General features: G+C 49.8%; 1 protein-coding gene across 6 annotated transcripts in view; it reads left to right on the top strand.

Moving 5' to 3' along the window:
- The window catches only part of setd5 (SET domain containing 5), a 39,034-nt gene extending 24,286 nt beyond the window's left edge, over nucleotides 1-14,748 (top strand). The window contains exons 3-25 of one of the 6 annotated variants that reach the window (XM_032549140.1): nucleotides 316-418; nucleotides 826-1,085; nucleotides 1,168-1,226; nucleotides 1,623-1,810; nucleotides 2,337-2,375; nucleotides 2,470-2,754; nucleotides 2,867-3,015; nucleotides 3,096-3,213; nucleotides 3,300-3,409; nucleotides 3,489-3,738; nucleotides 3,846-3,917; nucleotides 4,630-4,776; nucleotides 4,871-5,263; nucleotides 5,372-5,632; nucleotides 5,983-6,100; nucleotides 6,183-6,412; nucleotides 6,902-6,958; nucleotides 7,113-7,556; nucleotides 7,856-7,948; nucleotides 11,605-11,864; nucleotides 11,945-12,054; nucleotides 12,135-12,223; nucleotides 12,604-14,748. In XM_032549140.1, the coding sequence (XP_032405031.1) occupies nucleotides 316-418; nucleotides 826-1,085; nucleotides 1,168-1,226; nucleotides 1,623-1,810; nucleotides 2,337-2,375; nucleotides 2,470-2,754; nucleotides 2,867-3,015; nucleotides 3,096-3,213; nucleotides 3,300-3,409; nucleotides 3,489-3,738; nucleotides 3,846-3,917; nucleotides 4,630-4,776; nucleotides 4,871-5,263; nucleotides 5,372-5,632; nucleotides 5,983-6,100; nucleotides 6,183-6,412; nucleotides 6,902-6,958; nucleotides 7,113-7,556; nucleotides 7,856-7,948; nucleotides 11,605-11,864; nucleotides 11,945-12,054; nucleotides 12,135-12,223; nucleotides 12,604-13,080 (4,312 nt within the window). In that variant the 3' untranslated portion in view covers nucleotides 13,081-14,748. Of the gene's footprint in view, nucleotides 1-315; nucleotides 419-825; nucleotides 1,086-1,167; nucleotides 1,227-1,622; nucleotides 1,811-2,336; nucleotides 2,376-2,469; nucleotides 2,755-2,866; nucleotides 3,016-3,095; nucleotides 3,214-3,299; nucleotides 3,410-3,488; nucleotides 3,739-3,845; nucleotides 3,918-4,629; nucleotides 4,777-4,870; nucleotides 5,264-5,371; nucleotides 5,633-5,982; nucleotides 6,101-6,182; nucleotides 6,413-6,901; nucleotides 6,959-7,112; nucleotides 7,557-7,855; nucleotides 7,949-8,029; nucleotides 9,743-11,604; nucleotides 11,865-11,944; nucleotides 12,055-12,134; nucleotides 12,224-12,603 lie in introns of those variants that run through there. The other 5 variants (XM_032549141.1, XM_032549143.1, XM_032549144.1 and 2 more) reach the window with 5 other exon arrangements.
- The last annotated feature ends 1,117 nt before the right edge of the window (nucleotides 14,749-15,865 follow it).

Below are 15,865 nucleotides of genomic sequence, written 5' to 3' on the forward strand. Positions count from 1 at the left end.
TCCAGACCGATTATGACCGGGTTCCTGACTGGTTCCAGACTGGGCTCAGCCCCCTCCTTGTCTCTGGTTACCACGGTGACTTCTCCCCCTTGCTGGGATTTCATGCAACACTCTTTCATCTGGTTTCCTTCAACATGTAGACTTGCTGCAGAGTCAGAGTGAAGAGGAGCTCTGGTGCCATCTAGTGGCGACGTCCCACCATTAATCAGCCGTGGGAAAGCCAGTCATGAAATTCTGTGTGTTAGACTTTGTGGGTGTGTGTTTGTGTGTGTGTGTTGACTTGTTTTACCTGATGAAGTTTGTTTGTGTTTTCAGCCCTGAGTCAGTTGAAGCAAGCCCTGCAGTGAATGAGAAGAACTACAACAACCACAGCTGTGGTAGTGCACAGAATCATGGGTATCGGGGACTCCCATATGCTGTGAGTTCAGACAGCTTCTTCCTCATCTGCGGCTCTGATTGTAGCACGTCTTGTAGTTTATTTTATTATTCTTTCTTAATGAGAAGGCTGCAATCGTGATGACTAGAGATTGTAAATAAGAATTAATGGATTCTGCCTCAGCCTTTCTATTTTCTCCTAATCTATTTTCCGTTTACTTGGTCTGTTAAGATGCTGTTGTCAGAGTGAAACTGTAGGCCGCTAATGCATCCACTTGAAGTGAAATAGTCCTCCCTGCTGTTAGCCTGCCGTACCTGCGGACCACTTCTGTTATTAACAGCTGTTACTGTTTTCACATACCTGGTATTTTGCCCTCATTTTCATTTGTCTCCATTTTCCGTTTCCCTTTTTTTTTTTTTTTGTTGCCTGAACACCCCCGTTGTTTGAAGATGCAACAGTCTTCCGTTGTATGTTGTCAGGATCACAACTATGGCGCGCCCCCTCCCCCTACCCCACCCGCCTCTCCGCTTTCCCAAACCATCATTCCCCGCATGGACCTCAACGGCATGGTCCGCAGCTCCCATTACCACGAACCCCGGGCCGAGCACTCCGCCGACAGCGACAGCTCCTCTGAGGAGGACGCGGCCGTGAGCGGCTGGTGCCGCTGCAGCCCCACGCCAGACGGCGCACACCTCAAATGCACCTGCAGGTTAGCGCCCGGTCCGACTGCCAGAACCGGTCGGCTGAGGCCCAAACAGCTTTCACCCCGTGCTGACCCACTGTCTTTGCAGGGAGCTGGACAGGAGGAAAGGAGTAGAGGGCGCCCACAGAAAGCAAGAGAATGTTTCAGGTACACTTCAAGTGGTTGCCCTGGTAACGGCCCTTTATGTGAAGAGGTGTGCATAAGCCTGGCAGGAACATGACATAATACCTATTATGAACATGTAGGGATGTTAATGAATGTTTGTTATTGTTGTCAAGAAGTGTCATTTGGTAAGTAATGACACTTTTAAAGCAAAGTCGCAGTAAAAGTTTATAAAAATTGTAAACTCTGCATTAAAAGTGTCATTAACTTACTGAATGACACTTCGTGAGAACAATCAAACATTCATGAAGACTCCTTCATGTCTATGACGGCTGTCATGTCAGTCTAATTCACATCCCTTCAAATACAGATTTACTGTTGCCGGTATTCAAAACATTTTCAAACGTGTGCAGAAAAAAAATCAGCTGTTTTTTTTTTCAGCTGGAGAAAGCAGTGCGACAGAAAGTGGTGATGAAGAGGTTTCTCCCTCCACCGTCTCCTACACGGCTACCCAGCACACCCCTACCAGCATCAAACTGACCGTCAACCGGGTCAAGAGGAGCAAATCCAAGAAAAGGAAGAAGAGCACAGAGCGAGGCCGCGGAACGCCCAAGCCAAAGAAAGTCAAGGTGTGTGTGCGCGTGCGTGTGTAGGGGTGTGTGTGTGTGTGTGAGAGCAACGAGATCGAGACGAGCGCACAGCGAATCCTTCTGTCCACATTCTGTCACCGGACAACAGCTACTTAGAGGTTTTTAGACGGCATATCTAAAATGTATTGAACATGATAACATCATGTAAAATAGTACAACATAATGTTGACTACATATACAAAATCATACAAATAAAGCAAAAAAATATGAAAACATGACAATAAAAAAAATAAAGGCTACATACATATATGTTTTGTAGTATGGAAAAGTTGAGGAACCTCTGGTATAGGGAACTGAAAACACTGGCACACCACACTTTTCAGACTTTTATTGATTTTTTTTTTTTCTTTTCCTCCCCCTTTGCAATTAACAACGACTCTGTTGATCCATCGCATGAAGTCATAAATAAAATCTTATCAGCTGACGGTTTCATCATGGCAGCGTTAGAAGCCTGGTTTGTTTCCGTTGTTTTCTAACTGTTGCCGCCTCGGCTTCTCGTTTCCAGGCTTTCAGACAGGGTTCAAGGAAATCCATGAGGATGAAGGTGAGCGTTGCATCCGTCCCACACGTCTCGCTTATTCCTCCCGCGCAGCTGGAAGCCCCTGGTCACATCCCGCTCCCTGTTTGCTCTCGCGCAGAACTCCACGTCCGAGGCCAGCGTGCTGGACGAGAACACGGCCGAGGGCTGGGAGAGCCGCATCCGCCAGTGGACGGACCAGTACGAGGAGGCCCTCTCCAACCAGTACAGCGCCGACATCCAGACGCTGCTGGAGCTGCACCGCTCCGCCTGCGCCTCCGTCTCCAAGGCCGAGAGTGGCGCCTCCACGCCGCCCTCCGACACGCAGGCGTTCGTGAACGGCCTGGACACCATCAACCGCACGGAGCTGGCCTGCAACAACACGGTGCTGGGCTCCCAGATGCAGGTCCGCTCACGCCCCGCTCCTGTGCCCCCTGCTGGGGGGAACAAAGGCGCGCGAGAGTTTGGCGAAAATGCGAGCCAGGCGTGCTGCAGCTCTGCTCTGTTTTGTGTTGCAGCTCCAGCTGGGGCGGGTCACCCGGGTCCAGAAGCACAGGAAGATCCTGCGCGCGGCCAGGAACCTGGAGGCGGACACGCTCATCATCGAGTACCGGGGGAAGGTCATGCTCCGACAGCAGTTTGAAGTCAACGGGCATTTCTTTAAAAAGTGAGCCGTCGCCAGCCGGTCGCAGCTGTTCTCCGCCACCGCGGCGCGTTCTGCTCTCACTGACCCTTGTCGTCCTCCAGGCCTTACCCCTTCGTCTTATTCTACTCCAAATTCAACGACGTGGAGATGTGCGTTGACGCGAGGACGTTTGGAAACGATGCGCGCTTCATCAGGAGGTCCTGCACCCCGAACGCCGAGGTCAGCCTTTTCCCATGTTTTTTTTTTTTTTTTTCCCATATTAAACTTTTATTCAAAAGCAAGAATGCGTTTTCTCTCCCTCCAAGGTCCGACACATGATCGCCGAGGGGATGATCCACCTGTGCATCTACGCCGTCAGCCAGATCGCTAAGGACGCCGAGGTCACCATTGGCTTTGACTACGAGTTCAGCAGCTGGTGAGTTGTGCTCACCTCACCGGCGCTTGTCACGGTCACGGCTGGGAGTTTGTAACCCGCTCTCTTGATCACCCTGCAGCAACTATAAAGTGGACTGCGCCTGCCATAAAGGCAACCAGAACTGCCCCGTGCAGAAGCACAACCTGAGCCCGATGGAGAGCTTCCTGAACCCGACTGCTCTCGCTCTTCCCTCTCCCGCTGTTGGCACGGAGACGCGGCGCAGGAAAGCCCAAAGGAAGGAGCTGGAGAGCTGCCTGGCCAGCAACGGCACGCTGACCCCGGACCAGCAGCCAGAGGGCAGGGACCTGCAGGGAGTCAGCGACACCGAGGTGGGCTTTTAGCTCCGGCTGTTTGTCTGGATCACCAGGTGAAGCTGAAGTGTCAGGGAGTAAATGTGTTGATGTGTGTTAATGTGTGTGCTAATGTGTTGCCGTAGGAGAGAACGCTGACTGAGGTCAAAGCAGAAGACGGAGAAATGGATGAAAATGGGATCGGCTGTAGTAAAAGAGTACGAGATTTTCATCTGTTTTCCCAACATTTCTGCTTCATCTGCATATTTCCCCCAGAAAACCTTCTAAAACCCGGTGATGGGAGCAGCCCACTAGTGGCCAAATGTGTTAATTTAGTTTTTTTTTAAGTCACCAAAATTTAGAGGTGCAGGCATCATAATTTGGAAATAATAGCATGAGGCCGAAGGGCAGGTGAAGGGACGACACAATTTGCGTGGACCCCTTGCGCCCAGTTCAATGCGTCAACTATTAAACTAGCTTAATCCATCTTTACTGTCACCTATTTAAAATAAACAAGCATCGCTTAACCTGGTGGAAGAGGCAAGTAGAGCCTGGTGGCCCTCCAGGTTTATAATGCGCTGGGGGAAACCCTGTATCTAGTCTGCTGACACAACAGGGTTCCTGGGGAGCGACTGTGGCGACGGCGGTTATTCGGTGGATCGCTGGTTCGATTCATGGTCCACCCACCCTCATCATTTGTGTCCCTGGCAAGATGCTTCACCCGCCTTGCCTGAGGCTGATGTCAGACTACCCCAGGGCAGCTGTGCCTACAATCCAGTAGCTTGGCCTTTGAGATTTCAATTTGAGATATAAAGGGCATTATAATTATACTTGTTAGTCTGAAATGAGCCCACATGTCCCAGGTCAGGTCTTAAAACGTTTCAGAAGCTGGATTGCTTGTTTCTGAAGACTGCTTCTCTCTGCCTGAAGGTTCCAACCAGGCGAAGAGCGACGGGAGCTGACGTTAAGGACGAGGCGGTGGACACTGAGGACAGGACGGGAAACCCTCCAGAGACGCCTTCTGTCCCACACAGCTCTGGAGTGGGAGTCAGCACACGCCGGACCACCTACTTCACAGTGAGACCAAAGAAGCAGCCAGTGTCTGAATCCCGTCAGGCGCAGTCGTCGTGGCGACAGGTTTAACATGTTGTCTTTCCACCTTCCCTTACAGGAGAACCCTCCTGGTGAGGACAAGCCACCAGCAGTAACCCTCCCCGCCCTGCCCGCACCCCCTAAACCCACCAGGCCCGCCAAGCCCCGACCCAAGAGCCGGATTTCTCGCTACCGTTCCAGCTCGTCGCAGCGCGCTCGGCGCCAGCGCCAAGCCCTGGCCCAGCAGGCGGCGGCGGCGGCAGCGGCAGCAGCCGCTGCAGCAGCATCGATGTCCTCGGTGCAGGCAGTGGCTGACCAGGGGGCCGCTCTGCACGATGAAGGGTCTCAGTGCCAACATGGGGCCGAACACGGCCATGGAGACGGTGGTCAGGGAGCTCATCTCCTGGATGGAGACGCTCAGGGTCCCAACAGCATACACAAAGGCAGTGTGCGCTATCCCAAGACAAAGAAGGTGGGGCTACGCTAGCATGACGCTTATCAGAACCACTCAGACCTCTCTGTCACAGCATTTGAGGTCTTCTCTGCCTGATCAGCTAAGCAGTCATTTGTCTCTCATCAGTACCTCGTCACAGAGTGGCTGAACGACAAAGTCCCTGGAGGGGAAAAGCTCCAGCAGGAGGTGCCTGTTGAGCGGCCCCTGCGGATAACCACAGACCCCACAGTGTTGGCCACCACCCTCAACATGCTGCCGGGCCTGTCCCACTCATCACTCATCTGCACAGCCCCCAGACACTACGTCCGATTCGGCTCTCCGTTCACCCCCGAGAGGCGCCGACCCCGCCCACTGCAGATGGATGGCACCTATGGCTGCTACAAAAAGGTCAGACTACCCTATAAACACACGGCTAGCAGTGCAGGGAGCTCACCTATAGGCTGCTTAGCTTCAGTTGTTGCAGCTGGAAACTAGAGGTCAGGCCTGAAATCGGGGAGTGGTGATGAACCTTTAAAAATGTGAAATGTGTAAAATCTAAAATAGTTTTTATTTTCCAGTTTATCACAGTGGTTTTAGAAAGTGTTCATGTACTTGCCTCTGGCCTTCCTCTCCTCTCCCCATTGTTTAAATCAGTAGCTGATCACATCACACACACCATCCCATCTGCATCAGTCTCTGTTCTGCTTCATAGTTGTAAAACTAGAAGTTGACATGTGGGTGGTGTTGTCGCCTTGCAGAGATGGATCAAACAAGTGGAGGATGAGAGCTGTTCTAACAGTGTGGAGGACGGAACAGAGTCCACCTCCTCCCAACAGAGCACCAGCAGCCGCTCCACCCCCAACCCGCTCTGCAGCGGTAGGTCACAGCCGCTTCTTGACTCCCACACCCACTTCTTCTTGTGGAGCTACGAATATGAACCATGTGTGTATGTCGTCAGATGTCGCTGCACCGTTTAAAAAGCGGCATCACAAGTATGCAGCTGAGACCACGCCAGCGTCCTCGGACCACCTGCTTCGCCCGCTCTCACCGATCACGCCGCCACTTCCTGAAGACTCTCTCCACTCGCTGCTCCACCCGCCGTGTGGCTCTGTGCTGCCCAACGGCCTGGTCTACTCCCCGATGCCCTCGCAACCCACAAGCCGCTGCAACACACCGCTTCAGTTCGAAGTAAGAGTCCCAACAACCCGGAGTATCTTCCGAGGCTCGTCGGCCATCTTGTAGTGAACAATTCATTCGCTGTTCTCTGTGTCACAGGTTACAGTAACTTCATAGAAATCTGCGGTAATATTTTTACAGGGCTTCCTCCCAAGAGTGGTTAATATTTATATGAGGAGGAGTGGTGGTGTCACACAGTGTGTGTGAGAGAGCTTTGAATCTTCTTCCCTCAGTAACAGCTTCCAAGTGAAGAGTTATTTGCTAGGGTGCATTCAGAAAGATTGGGTTGTTGATTTTGCAACTGGCCAGTCAAAAGTGAAGGTTGATGAAGCTGTAAATGGGTAGAAGGGAGGATTTGTCAATGCATCACTGCGTGTCCTTAGGATGCAGATCAGTGTGTTGTGCTCATCACATTAAATAAATATCTCATCCAGAATGAGCAGGAATGCTGAAGAGTTTTGTTGGATTCTGTTTTAATGTAGCCTTTCTCTTTGACCGTAGGACATATCGTCCTCTGAGGCATCGCCTGTACACCGGCCTGAGTCCATCTCTCCAGAAGTATGTTCACATTTCATTACTCCAAACAAAACAGTTAATATAGTTCTTCATCTTTTAATCACCTTTCTCCTCCATTTATCCTCTTTGTCTTTTATTTGTCTTCTCTATTTCCACTCTACATCTCCTCCTCATCTTCTCTTTGTCTCCTCCTCAGCCGTCTCTTCAGGCCGACTTTGACGCTTCTCGACCTCCATTTCTGGACCTGTCCCTCCCGTCCAGCCTGGAGAGCCCCAGGGCCATGACCTCTGACGACTTTCCCGGGGCCGCTTCAGGCCAAGATTCCCTGAACCTGCCGTCATGCTCTTCCTCGGACTCCAAAAGCAGGGAGAAGGCCTTCAGGACAGAGTTCAACCTCATTTACACCTGCTCCCCCCTCAACGCAAACCTGGGGAATCCGCTGAGCTCGGAGCGCCACCATTCCCAGGTGGACGGCGCTTTCTCTCCCGCAGATTCCTTCCACAGTTCGCTCAGTGGACAGGGCCTGGTCGGAGACGTGGGCTCCGGCTCGCTGTCTCCTTTTGGGGAGAGCCATTACGGAGCGGCCTACCCAGACAGGAGCACTTCGCCTCACACCAGCAATCCCCCGCAGAAAAAGAAGGCAAGTCCTCCACACCTCAGTGATGGGAGCCGCAGATGTTTTGAGCATTTGTCGTTAAATGTTTTAGACGTCACGAGCTGTTCCCACCAGGCTCACCAGTTTAAGTGGCTTTTTCTTGCTGAAGGAACTTCTGTCCGTTTAGACGGAACCTTTTCTAGTTACATGTGTGTATCTGAATCTCTTTAGATCTGCCCTTCCTCCCTCTCCCTCCTCCTCCTCCTCCTTTCTCAGCCACCCCTCACCCCGATGCTCCTTGACACTCTTTGCCAAGTCTCTCTTCCGCTTTTCTTCCAAGGCAGAGGGCCAACCAGCATACCATTAGTCTGCTGACAGGAAAGGCAGAATACCAGCCTATAGCTGTAAGAAGTGAAAACAAGCCAGTACATAATATGGTGAATATGCTCCCTACAACTACATCTTTAGAAGTGTGCATGTAAATATTGTTTTTTTTTTTTTTTTGCATCTGCATACAGCACTCTTCCTCTCCACCCCCCCATGCTCTGACCGCTTCGCCCTGCCCTTCCTCCAAACATTCAGCTATGAGCCTCCAGCTCCCCAACAACTTCAGAGTTCTCAATCCATCTCTGTCCAACCCATCTACATGTGGAGAGGTTCATCCATTGCCACCAGGCCAATGGTTCATGGATTGTCATAATGGTGTCAGAGTGAAGCCGGTGTGTGCTTGCTCCCTAACAACTATGGCTCTTTCTCAGCTGTAGCTACTGTATCAAATGGCATCGCTGTGACAGAGTGGGCATGCGGCATGAGCCCTGCCAGTGACGCTACCACTCGGTTCAAATCATCTCTGGTTGAAATCAAACCAACCAGGAACAATGTTGAGCCAATGACGTTGTTCAGTCATAGATGGCTAAATATTCGGGAGGTTACGTTTTGCCTCAGTAGATCATTTTCTTCCAAAATTCTTTCTGCAGCAAGTCATTTTGTATCACCAGCTGTAACCTTCGAAGTTTAAAATCAGTATCAACCTCATATTTTATCAGCTTAAAACCAGAAACTTCAATGTGTGTTTTATTGGGATTTTATGAGACAGACCACAGCCAGTGTTAAGTGGGATGAAAAAGATACTTGAATTCAACAAAATTGTGTTGCATTTATATTTGTGATGTCAATCGATATTAAAAAATTTAATCAGATTAATCACTGTGCCTAATTTTGCAAGCTTGAAATAGAAATATTCAGGCAATTGTGAAGCCCCTCCTTTCACACTCCAACCAATTAAAATTCAAGCATTTTTTTTTTTCTTTGCAGTAGACCTTGTTCAGGGGACAACGGACAGATAAGATGTCTTTTCTTTGCTAGTTTTTAGATACCTCACCCCTTTCTGATATCGCCCTGGGCCATTGCCCATAAATCCCACATCAGAAACTGCCACTGTATGCATGTTGTCAAAAAAAAACCCATTTCTATTGTCTCAAACCGAGCAGATTGGCAGTTTTCCACGTTTTTATATTCAGGAAGGTTTAAATGAGGTCATTCTGTTTTACACATTCATTTCGAAAGCTTCCTCTCCATTTATTTCCTATGGACCGAGGCAGCAGTCGCTCGTCACTCCCGCACGATGCTGTGAACTAGACTTTTAGGTCAAAATAGGCAGTTTCGATAGGTTCTATATCAACACCCTAGAGCTCTGATCATCCATCATCTGGACATGGAGAGAGAACAGACCACCTGCAGATATGGACATCCACCTGGACTGACAGGAGAACATTAATCAGAGCAGCAGCCAAGAGGCTCATATCTCTGGATGAGCTGCAGAGATCCACAGGCCTCGCAGCCAACACGCAGAACAATGCACAGAAGGCCAAGATGCAAACAAAAGGTTGCGTAACTTAGAACTAGATCTACACTATCCACCCCAAAAACTTCCCAACGTGAGACATGGCGATGCTAGCATCATGCCGTGGGAAGCATATTTGTGTTAAGAGTCCAGAGCGAAATCCATTTAACAGGCAGACAGGAAGAGGGTTCCTCATGTTTTTCAGCAACAATCCATCTTTTTCTGTGGCCTTATTTAGGACGAAAACATGAAAAATGTAAAAATTGTTGTTTACTCTTGAACCGCACTGGTCTTAGTTAGCCGCTTGTCTGTATAAACTGTGTAAAGTCACTTAACACCGAAAACTGTTCATAACCAAAAAACGATAGTAAAGCAAAGACAGAAACCCAGAGCAATAAATGCATCACATGGTGGCATTAGGCCACTAGTGTCCCTGGCCTGCTCTAGAATCACTGCCAACAATATCTGAGCACACAAAAGTAAAGGTTTGTACTGTAAATGTAACATCCAGTAGGAACCACACCAGAGGAACTCAGCAGTCAGCAGGAGTATCCAGGCTGTTTCCAGGAGCCTCCAACAGTTGGTCTAAACACACACATTAGACAACAGGACCAACAATGGCTGGTTTGATAAGAAACAGTTTGGGCCACATTACAGAGGACCCTAGAATTGCCCGTAATGCTGGCCCTACAGTGGGCTCTTCAGTGGGCCCTAGAGTTGGCCGTAGAGTGGACTCTATAGTTGATCTTACAGTGCGCTCTACAGTGGCCAAGAGTACAGAGAACAGTAAGCTCTACAGGAGGCTCTACCATTGACCCTACAGTGGACCATACAGTGGTCTATGCAATGGACCCTACAGTGGTCTATACAATGGACTCTACAGTGGGCCCTACAGTGGTCTATACCAGTGTTTCCCAACCCTGGTCCTCAAGGCTCACTGCCCTGCATGTTTTAGGTATTTCCTTGCTTCAGTCCAGCTGATTTCAATTGATGACTGATTAACAGGCGTTTGTTGAACTGCAATCAGATGAATCAGACACATTAAAGCAGGGAAACTTTTAAAACATGTAGGACAGTGTACCTTGAGGACCAGGGTTGGGAAACACTGGTCCTCAAGTGTTTCCCAATACAATACAATGGTCTATACAATGGCCCCTACAGTGGGCCCTACAGTTGGTTGTATAGTGGGCCATAGAGTGGACCATGGAGCTCGCTATACAGCAGGCTCCACAGTAGAGTGTTTCCTAGCAACCAGTCAGCCTCCGTGCCTGCATGCCAAATCCTAAAGGTGTCCCGACATATTTCATCCGGACTGCCGAAATCGGTTCTCATTGATGTGGACGTGTGATGAAAATTGTTTTGTTTGCAGAGAGGCATCCACCTGCTGAACTCCAGGACCTGGTTGAACTTTTTCTGTTCAAAGTGTTATCTGATTGGTCAGAAGTTCATTGCTGTTCTTTATGCAGAAATGCGCTGAGACGGATGAAGTATGTTGGGGCCTTAGTGGTCTGGTAATGTGACAATCTGGAAGCAGAGTGGGAGCTGTGTCCACTTTTGCATCCCTTATAGCAAGACTGTGATTCAAACAAATAAAAACAAAGTCCCGCCACTGCTGCTGTGTGAGTTGAGGCTTACTAAACACTTTTGCAACTGATGAGAGCATACTGGCTGCTGTTGGTGCTCTGTGGTGCCTCTTGACTTCCACTGCTCCTGCACAGCCTTCGCTGGTTCTTTCTCAAGGCATAAGATTCAACTTCAGACAAGAGCCATCCATGTCAGTGTCCGACCATCCCACTCGCTCCTGATCCTCTCGTTTGTTTGTCGTGTTTGCTGATGACATCCAGTTGGGATGAGTCTTCTCGTCGTAAAGGTGTGTGCGTGCCTGAACCCCCTTGTGAACATTGACATGTGTGTTTTTTGTGGATTTTTTTGAGCGTGGTTGCATCATGCCGTGGTGCGTCTCGTGTTGCTTGCGTTCTGAGCCGAGGGGTGGTGATGTCCAGTCTTTCAGAAACCGGGCGAGAACAGGGGTGCACAGTGGATCCTGACGGTCATGAAACGGGGTTTGAAAACCTTTCTCACAGACTGGAACCCTGAGCCGTGCTGCATGTGACCTGTCATCACTCAACATCGCAGTCTGGGTGAATCATGGGATGGATTTTGGCGGCCTGGCATCAAACACGACATGACAATGATGTAGCAGCAGCAGCATGTGTTGATGAGAGTGCCCTACTTCCCTCTGCCGCTCAGGTGTCTCTGCTGGAGTACCGGAAGAGAAAGCAAGGAAGCAGCAGCAGCAGAGCATGTGAACCAGCAGCCAGGATCGCCACCCCTAGTCAGCCGGACCCTTACTGCAGCAAGGAAACCCACCCGGCCCGCTCCTACCAGCAGATGCAGCCCCCTTCCTCCCCACACTCCACAGCTCCGGTCCCACACCTGGAGGAGGTCAGCCCGCCGGACCACCACAGGGTGCCGCTCAAGCCCAGGCGGCAGGAGTGTAGCAACCAATGGTGAGAGCAGCTACACTTCCTGTTTCTCTCTGGTCAGTCTTGAGAAAGCACCCCTCTGACAGCTTCCTGCTCCTCCAAAGGATGGTCCCCACCACGGTGGAGCGCCTGAGGGAGGGCCAGCGCGTGCTGAGAGGCATCAAGATGGATCGAGTCTACAGACGGAGTGATGGATCAGCAGACGCAGAGCCTGGTACGGCAGCAGTTTCGGGGTTCAGGTCAGTGGAAGAAACGAACCGGACCGGGCTGTGACGCTCCTGTCTCTGTCTCCAGATGCAGAGCGATACGAGCGGAGAGGAGGAGCCCTGGCTGCTTCCACCAAGAGCCCCCACAGATACAGCCCCCCCCTCTACGCACAGCAGGTAGGACCAGCAGCAGCACTCACCAAAATGATTTGTTGGTTTAAATTCCTTATTTCACCTCCGTTCATTTTGAACAAATAGATGTCCTTCGATAAGCGGAAAGTCAAAGTTCCTAATCCCGAAGTATTCACGATCCTGGAAGATTGAAATTTAAAATGATTTTCATTCTAACAAGATATTAATTTTCTTCTCTTTCAAATGACAATAAAACAACGTGAATATTGTGTGTATTATGAAGAAACAGCAGCTGGGAAACCCTCTCAGCAACCAGTGGGAATATCTGCTGCCATCAGAGGCCTTTCCTGGTTGTTGAGCAGCTTTTTGCTTTTTTCACTGATGACATGCAGCCCTCTGTCCTTTGTCTTCTGTCCTCTATCCAGTCAGCAGAAGTCCTCCCAGAGACAGACGGCCCGTCCTTCACTCATCCCACAGCCAGCTCTCCGTTCCAGAGCTCCTCCACCCAGAGCTTCTACCCTCGCATCTCCTCCTCCCACCCGGGGCCGTCCCAGGATCCCCAGAGCTCCTACTGCAGTCCCCCCCCCACACAGCCCGGCAGCGACGGACCCCCCAGCTACAGCAGCAGCCACCTAAAGACAGGCTTCCTCAGCAGCAGCAGCCTGTTGGAGGGGGCCGCTCCAGGCCCACGGACCCAGGGACAGACTAAGGTAGACGTGGGCCCTCAGGCCTCCAGAGGGGGTCAACAACAGGCGGCTGTTAGCCTGAAGGTGAACAGCCCGGGTCAGGCGGGGCAGCCGGCTGGCTCCAGGTTAGCAGGACCCTCCCCACACTACCCCCAGCAGTTCCAGCATCCCCCCCACCAGGGGCCTGGAGTAAGGACGCAGTCAGGAAGCTTCTAGGATCTTCTTCAGCTGTGTGTGTGTGTGGGCGTGTGTGTGCGTGTGTGAAGCTAAAGGCCCCCCGGGGGTTCAGGGAGCTGGAGGGGCCACATGTACAGACCTGAGAGGAGCCAGCCAGGACTCTGGACAGATTCCTCCTTTTCCTGTGTTCTGTTTTTTTTTCTTCTTTTCTTTATTTTCAGGAAAAGAACTTGACAGCAGTGTGCTCATAGATAAACCTCTGACTCCTGGACGTCAGGACGGAGGGAGACGGGAAGCAAGCAGCCTGGAAAACACAGGAAACCGGATTGAAAACTCCTGATTATCCCAGAACTTTCCTACTGTTCTTCTTTTTCAAAAAAAGAAAAAATATTCCACATCGATATCTGCACAGAATTCTAAGTTAGCCTTCCTCTTATCATGGTAACCAGGTTTGATCAGATGCTGACGTGCGTATTTGGCGAAAACCGACAGATGTTCCGTTTTCTTCTCGGTTTACTCAGAGGATGACAGGCAGATGGGGGCGGGGCGTTCTCCAGGATCATTCCAGAAGCATCCTTCATCGGTGTTGTGCTGGGAGCTCTGCTCCTCCATCCAGCTGCAGACCTCCATCTCCATCCTCCCCCTCCCTCCTTTCCCCTCATTCATGGTGCTACCAACCTTTTTCCTCTCACCAACATCTGATCCGGTTGGGCCCACCACCACCGGATCAGCTCTCCCTCCGTCTGGAGTCATCCCGTTCAGGAGCAAAGGGATCAGGGTTGCAGACACGCCTGGATTTGTCCGACCAGTCTTTGCATTCCAATGTGACAGAGAGCAGAGCGAGTTCACTGCCAGAGGAGATGGAGCTGCTGCTGCTGATGGTGGCAGCTGCTGTGGCGGCGGCGGCGGCAGCTACCTGGTGGTGACCGCTGCAGCTGCACTTCCTGTGGGGTTCTCTCTCTCTCTGTCTGCTGCTGCTTTATTTGTTCCATTTTTTTTCTCTATTCTTAAACAACTGACGTGTAAAAAGAGACGGTTTTCTGCAGCGCTCAGACTGAGGTGGAGGAGACCTGTGAATGCCCCCCCCACCCCCACTCTCTTTATGTGACTGGAGTTCAGGGCCTGAAGTGGTCGTGGGTTGTGGGGTGGGGGAACTGTATTTTGTGGGAAAGACTTGAATGACTGAGAAAAGGAGGAACCCCCCCCCACGCCCCTCTCCACCCACCGCCCCACCCACCGGCCACCACGACTCCCCCTTCCCTCCCCCCACCAGATTCCATGAATGTGTGACAGAACAGCAACATGAACGTTGCTAGCTAACACGAAGCAGCACCTTAAAAACACATCCACCCTGAAAGCACCCAGCAGCAGGACTCTGTGTGTGATTCTGTGTACCTGTATAGAGAGAATGTGATAGAGCTGTATGGAGAGAGGATCTAGTACACTGAATTCCCGGCGCGGTGTCAGTAGAGTCTGACCGAGCAGCTTGGGTCAGACGCTTTGGAGATCTGACCTCCTGGGTTCCTTCAGACGCCACTTTCTTTCTCCTGTTGTTTTTCTAAGAAGTTTTCTGTTGTTTTTCTTCTTTCTTTTTTTTTTTTCCACAGATCATAGTAGATACTATTTCAATTGTTCTCTAAGAGATTTAAGAAGCAACAGATGTAATGCATTTTGATAATAAAATCATCATAACAGCAAAGTATTTTGGAAACCAGCCTTGTCATTGTCATGTTTAGGGGGTTCTCTCATATTCCACAGCTTTGTAAGCTATCGACTTATTTTCCTTCCTAACTTTAAAAAAAATACTTAACCATAAAACACAATTAAAAGTAGATCGAAGAACATATCTGGTGTCAAAGGGATGGCTTCCCATTGTTTTAAAGAGGTTCTGATAGAATAATTTAATCACTTGTTTTACCAGCAGTGGATGGATGGTGAGTATTTACATGGGAAATTAAGCTAGCTGGAAGGATTTTTACTTTTCTGTTAGGTGTTCACTCAGATTCCGACGTCAGTAGGGCTGCACCGATTAGTTTTCTTGACGATTGCCAATTACCAATGTTTAAAAAGTCTTTTCTGCCAATACCAATTTTTTTGTCTTAAATGTGGCTAAATATAGCAAGAAAGTTGATGAGCTGGTAACAGTTGGGTGACTATTGTCGACTGCAATCGTGCAGATATGACCTGGTGGGCCGGTCTATCAGTCAAACCTCTTAACGGGACAGCAAAGAAGACGGTGGTTGATTTTTAGACCTTTGCTGAGGTTTATGAGATCGGCTTCATGTGTAAGTATCGGCCAATCACAGATCTCCCAAAATTAAGGAAATCTCAGTGTGTGTTTCAGGCAGGAAGATGGTTGGTGTTGCTCTTCCTCCTACCAGTGTTCAACATTTATCATGAGAGGCTATTATAGAATAGCGTTTGTAGAAACAGTGGATATTTTTGAGACACGAAGACCATTAAGAAGGTAAAAGTTTTAGCTTCCTTCCACTCATCTGGATTGATGCTGAGAGTTTTATTCTGTCGCTCAGATACCTACAGGATACAATGTAAAGAGGCATTTTCACCCTCAGTCCAGTCAATTAAAACTCTTCAGAGCCACAAATGTTACATGAACTTTCTGGGGGACAAAAAAAAAAAAAAGATGACTATCTACTTTTGGAACTTTGTTATCCCAAACTGGCTTTTACTGCTGTACAGGTTTGTGCTGAGAGGTTTGTACAGGTGCTGCACTGTCCTGCAGTTTTTAGATGTGCCACAGCTACAAAACACTGGAATGAAATGGCTTAATTACTTCCTTGTATAGAGGCCTGCTTAATTATTA

This window comes from Xiphophorus hellerii, chromosome 20 (assembly GCF_003331165.1).
Source record: "Xiphophorus hellerii strain 12219 chromosome 20, Xiphophorus_hellerii-4.1, whole genome shotgun sequence".
Classification (NCBI taxonomy): domain Eukaryota; kingdom Metazoa; phylum Chordata; class Actinopteri; order Cyprinodontiformes; family Poeciliidae; genus Xiphophorus; species Xiphophorus hellerii.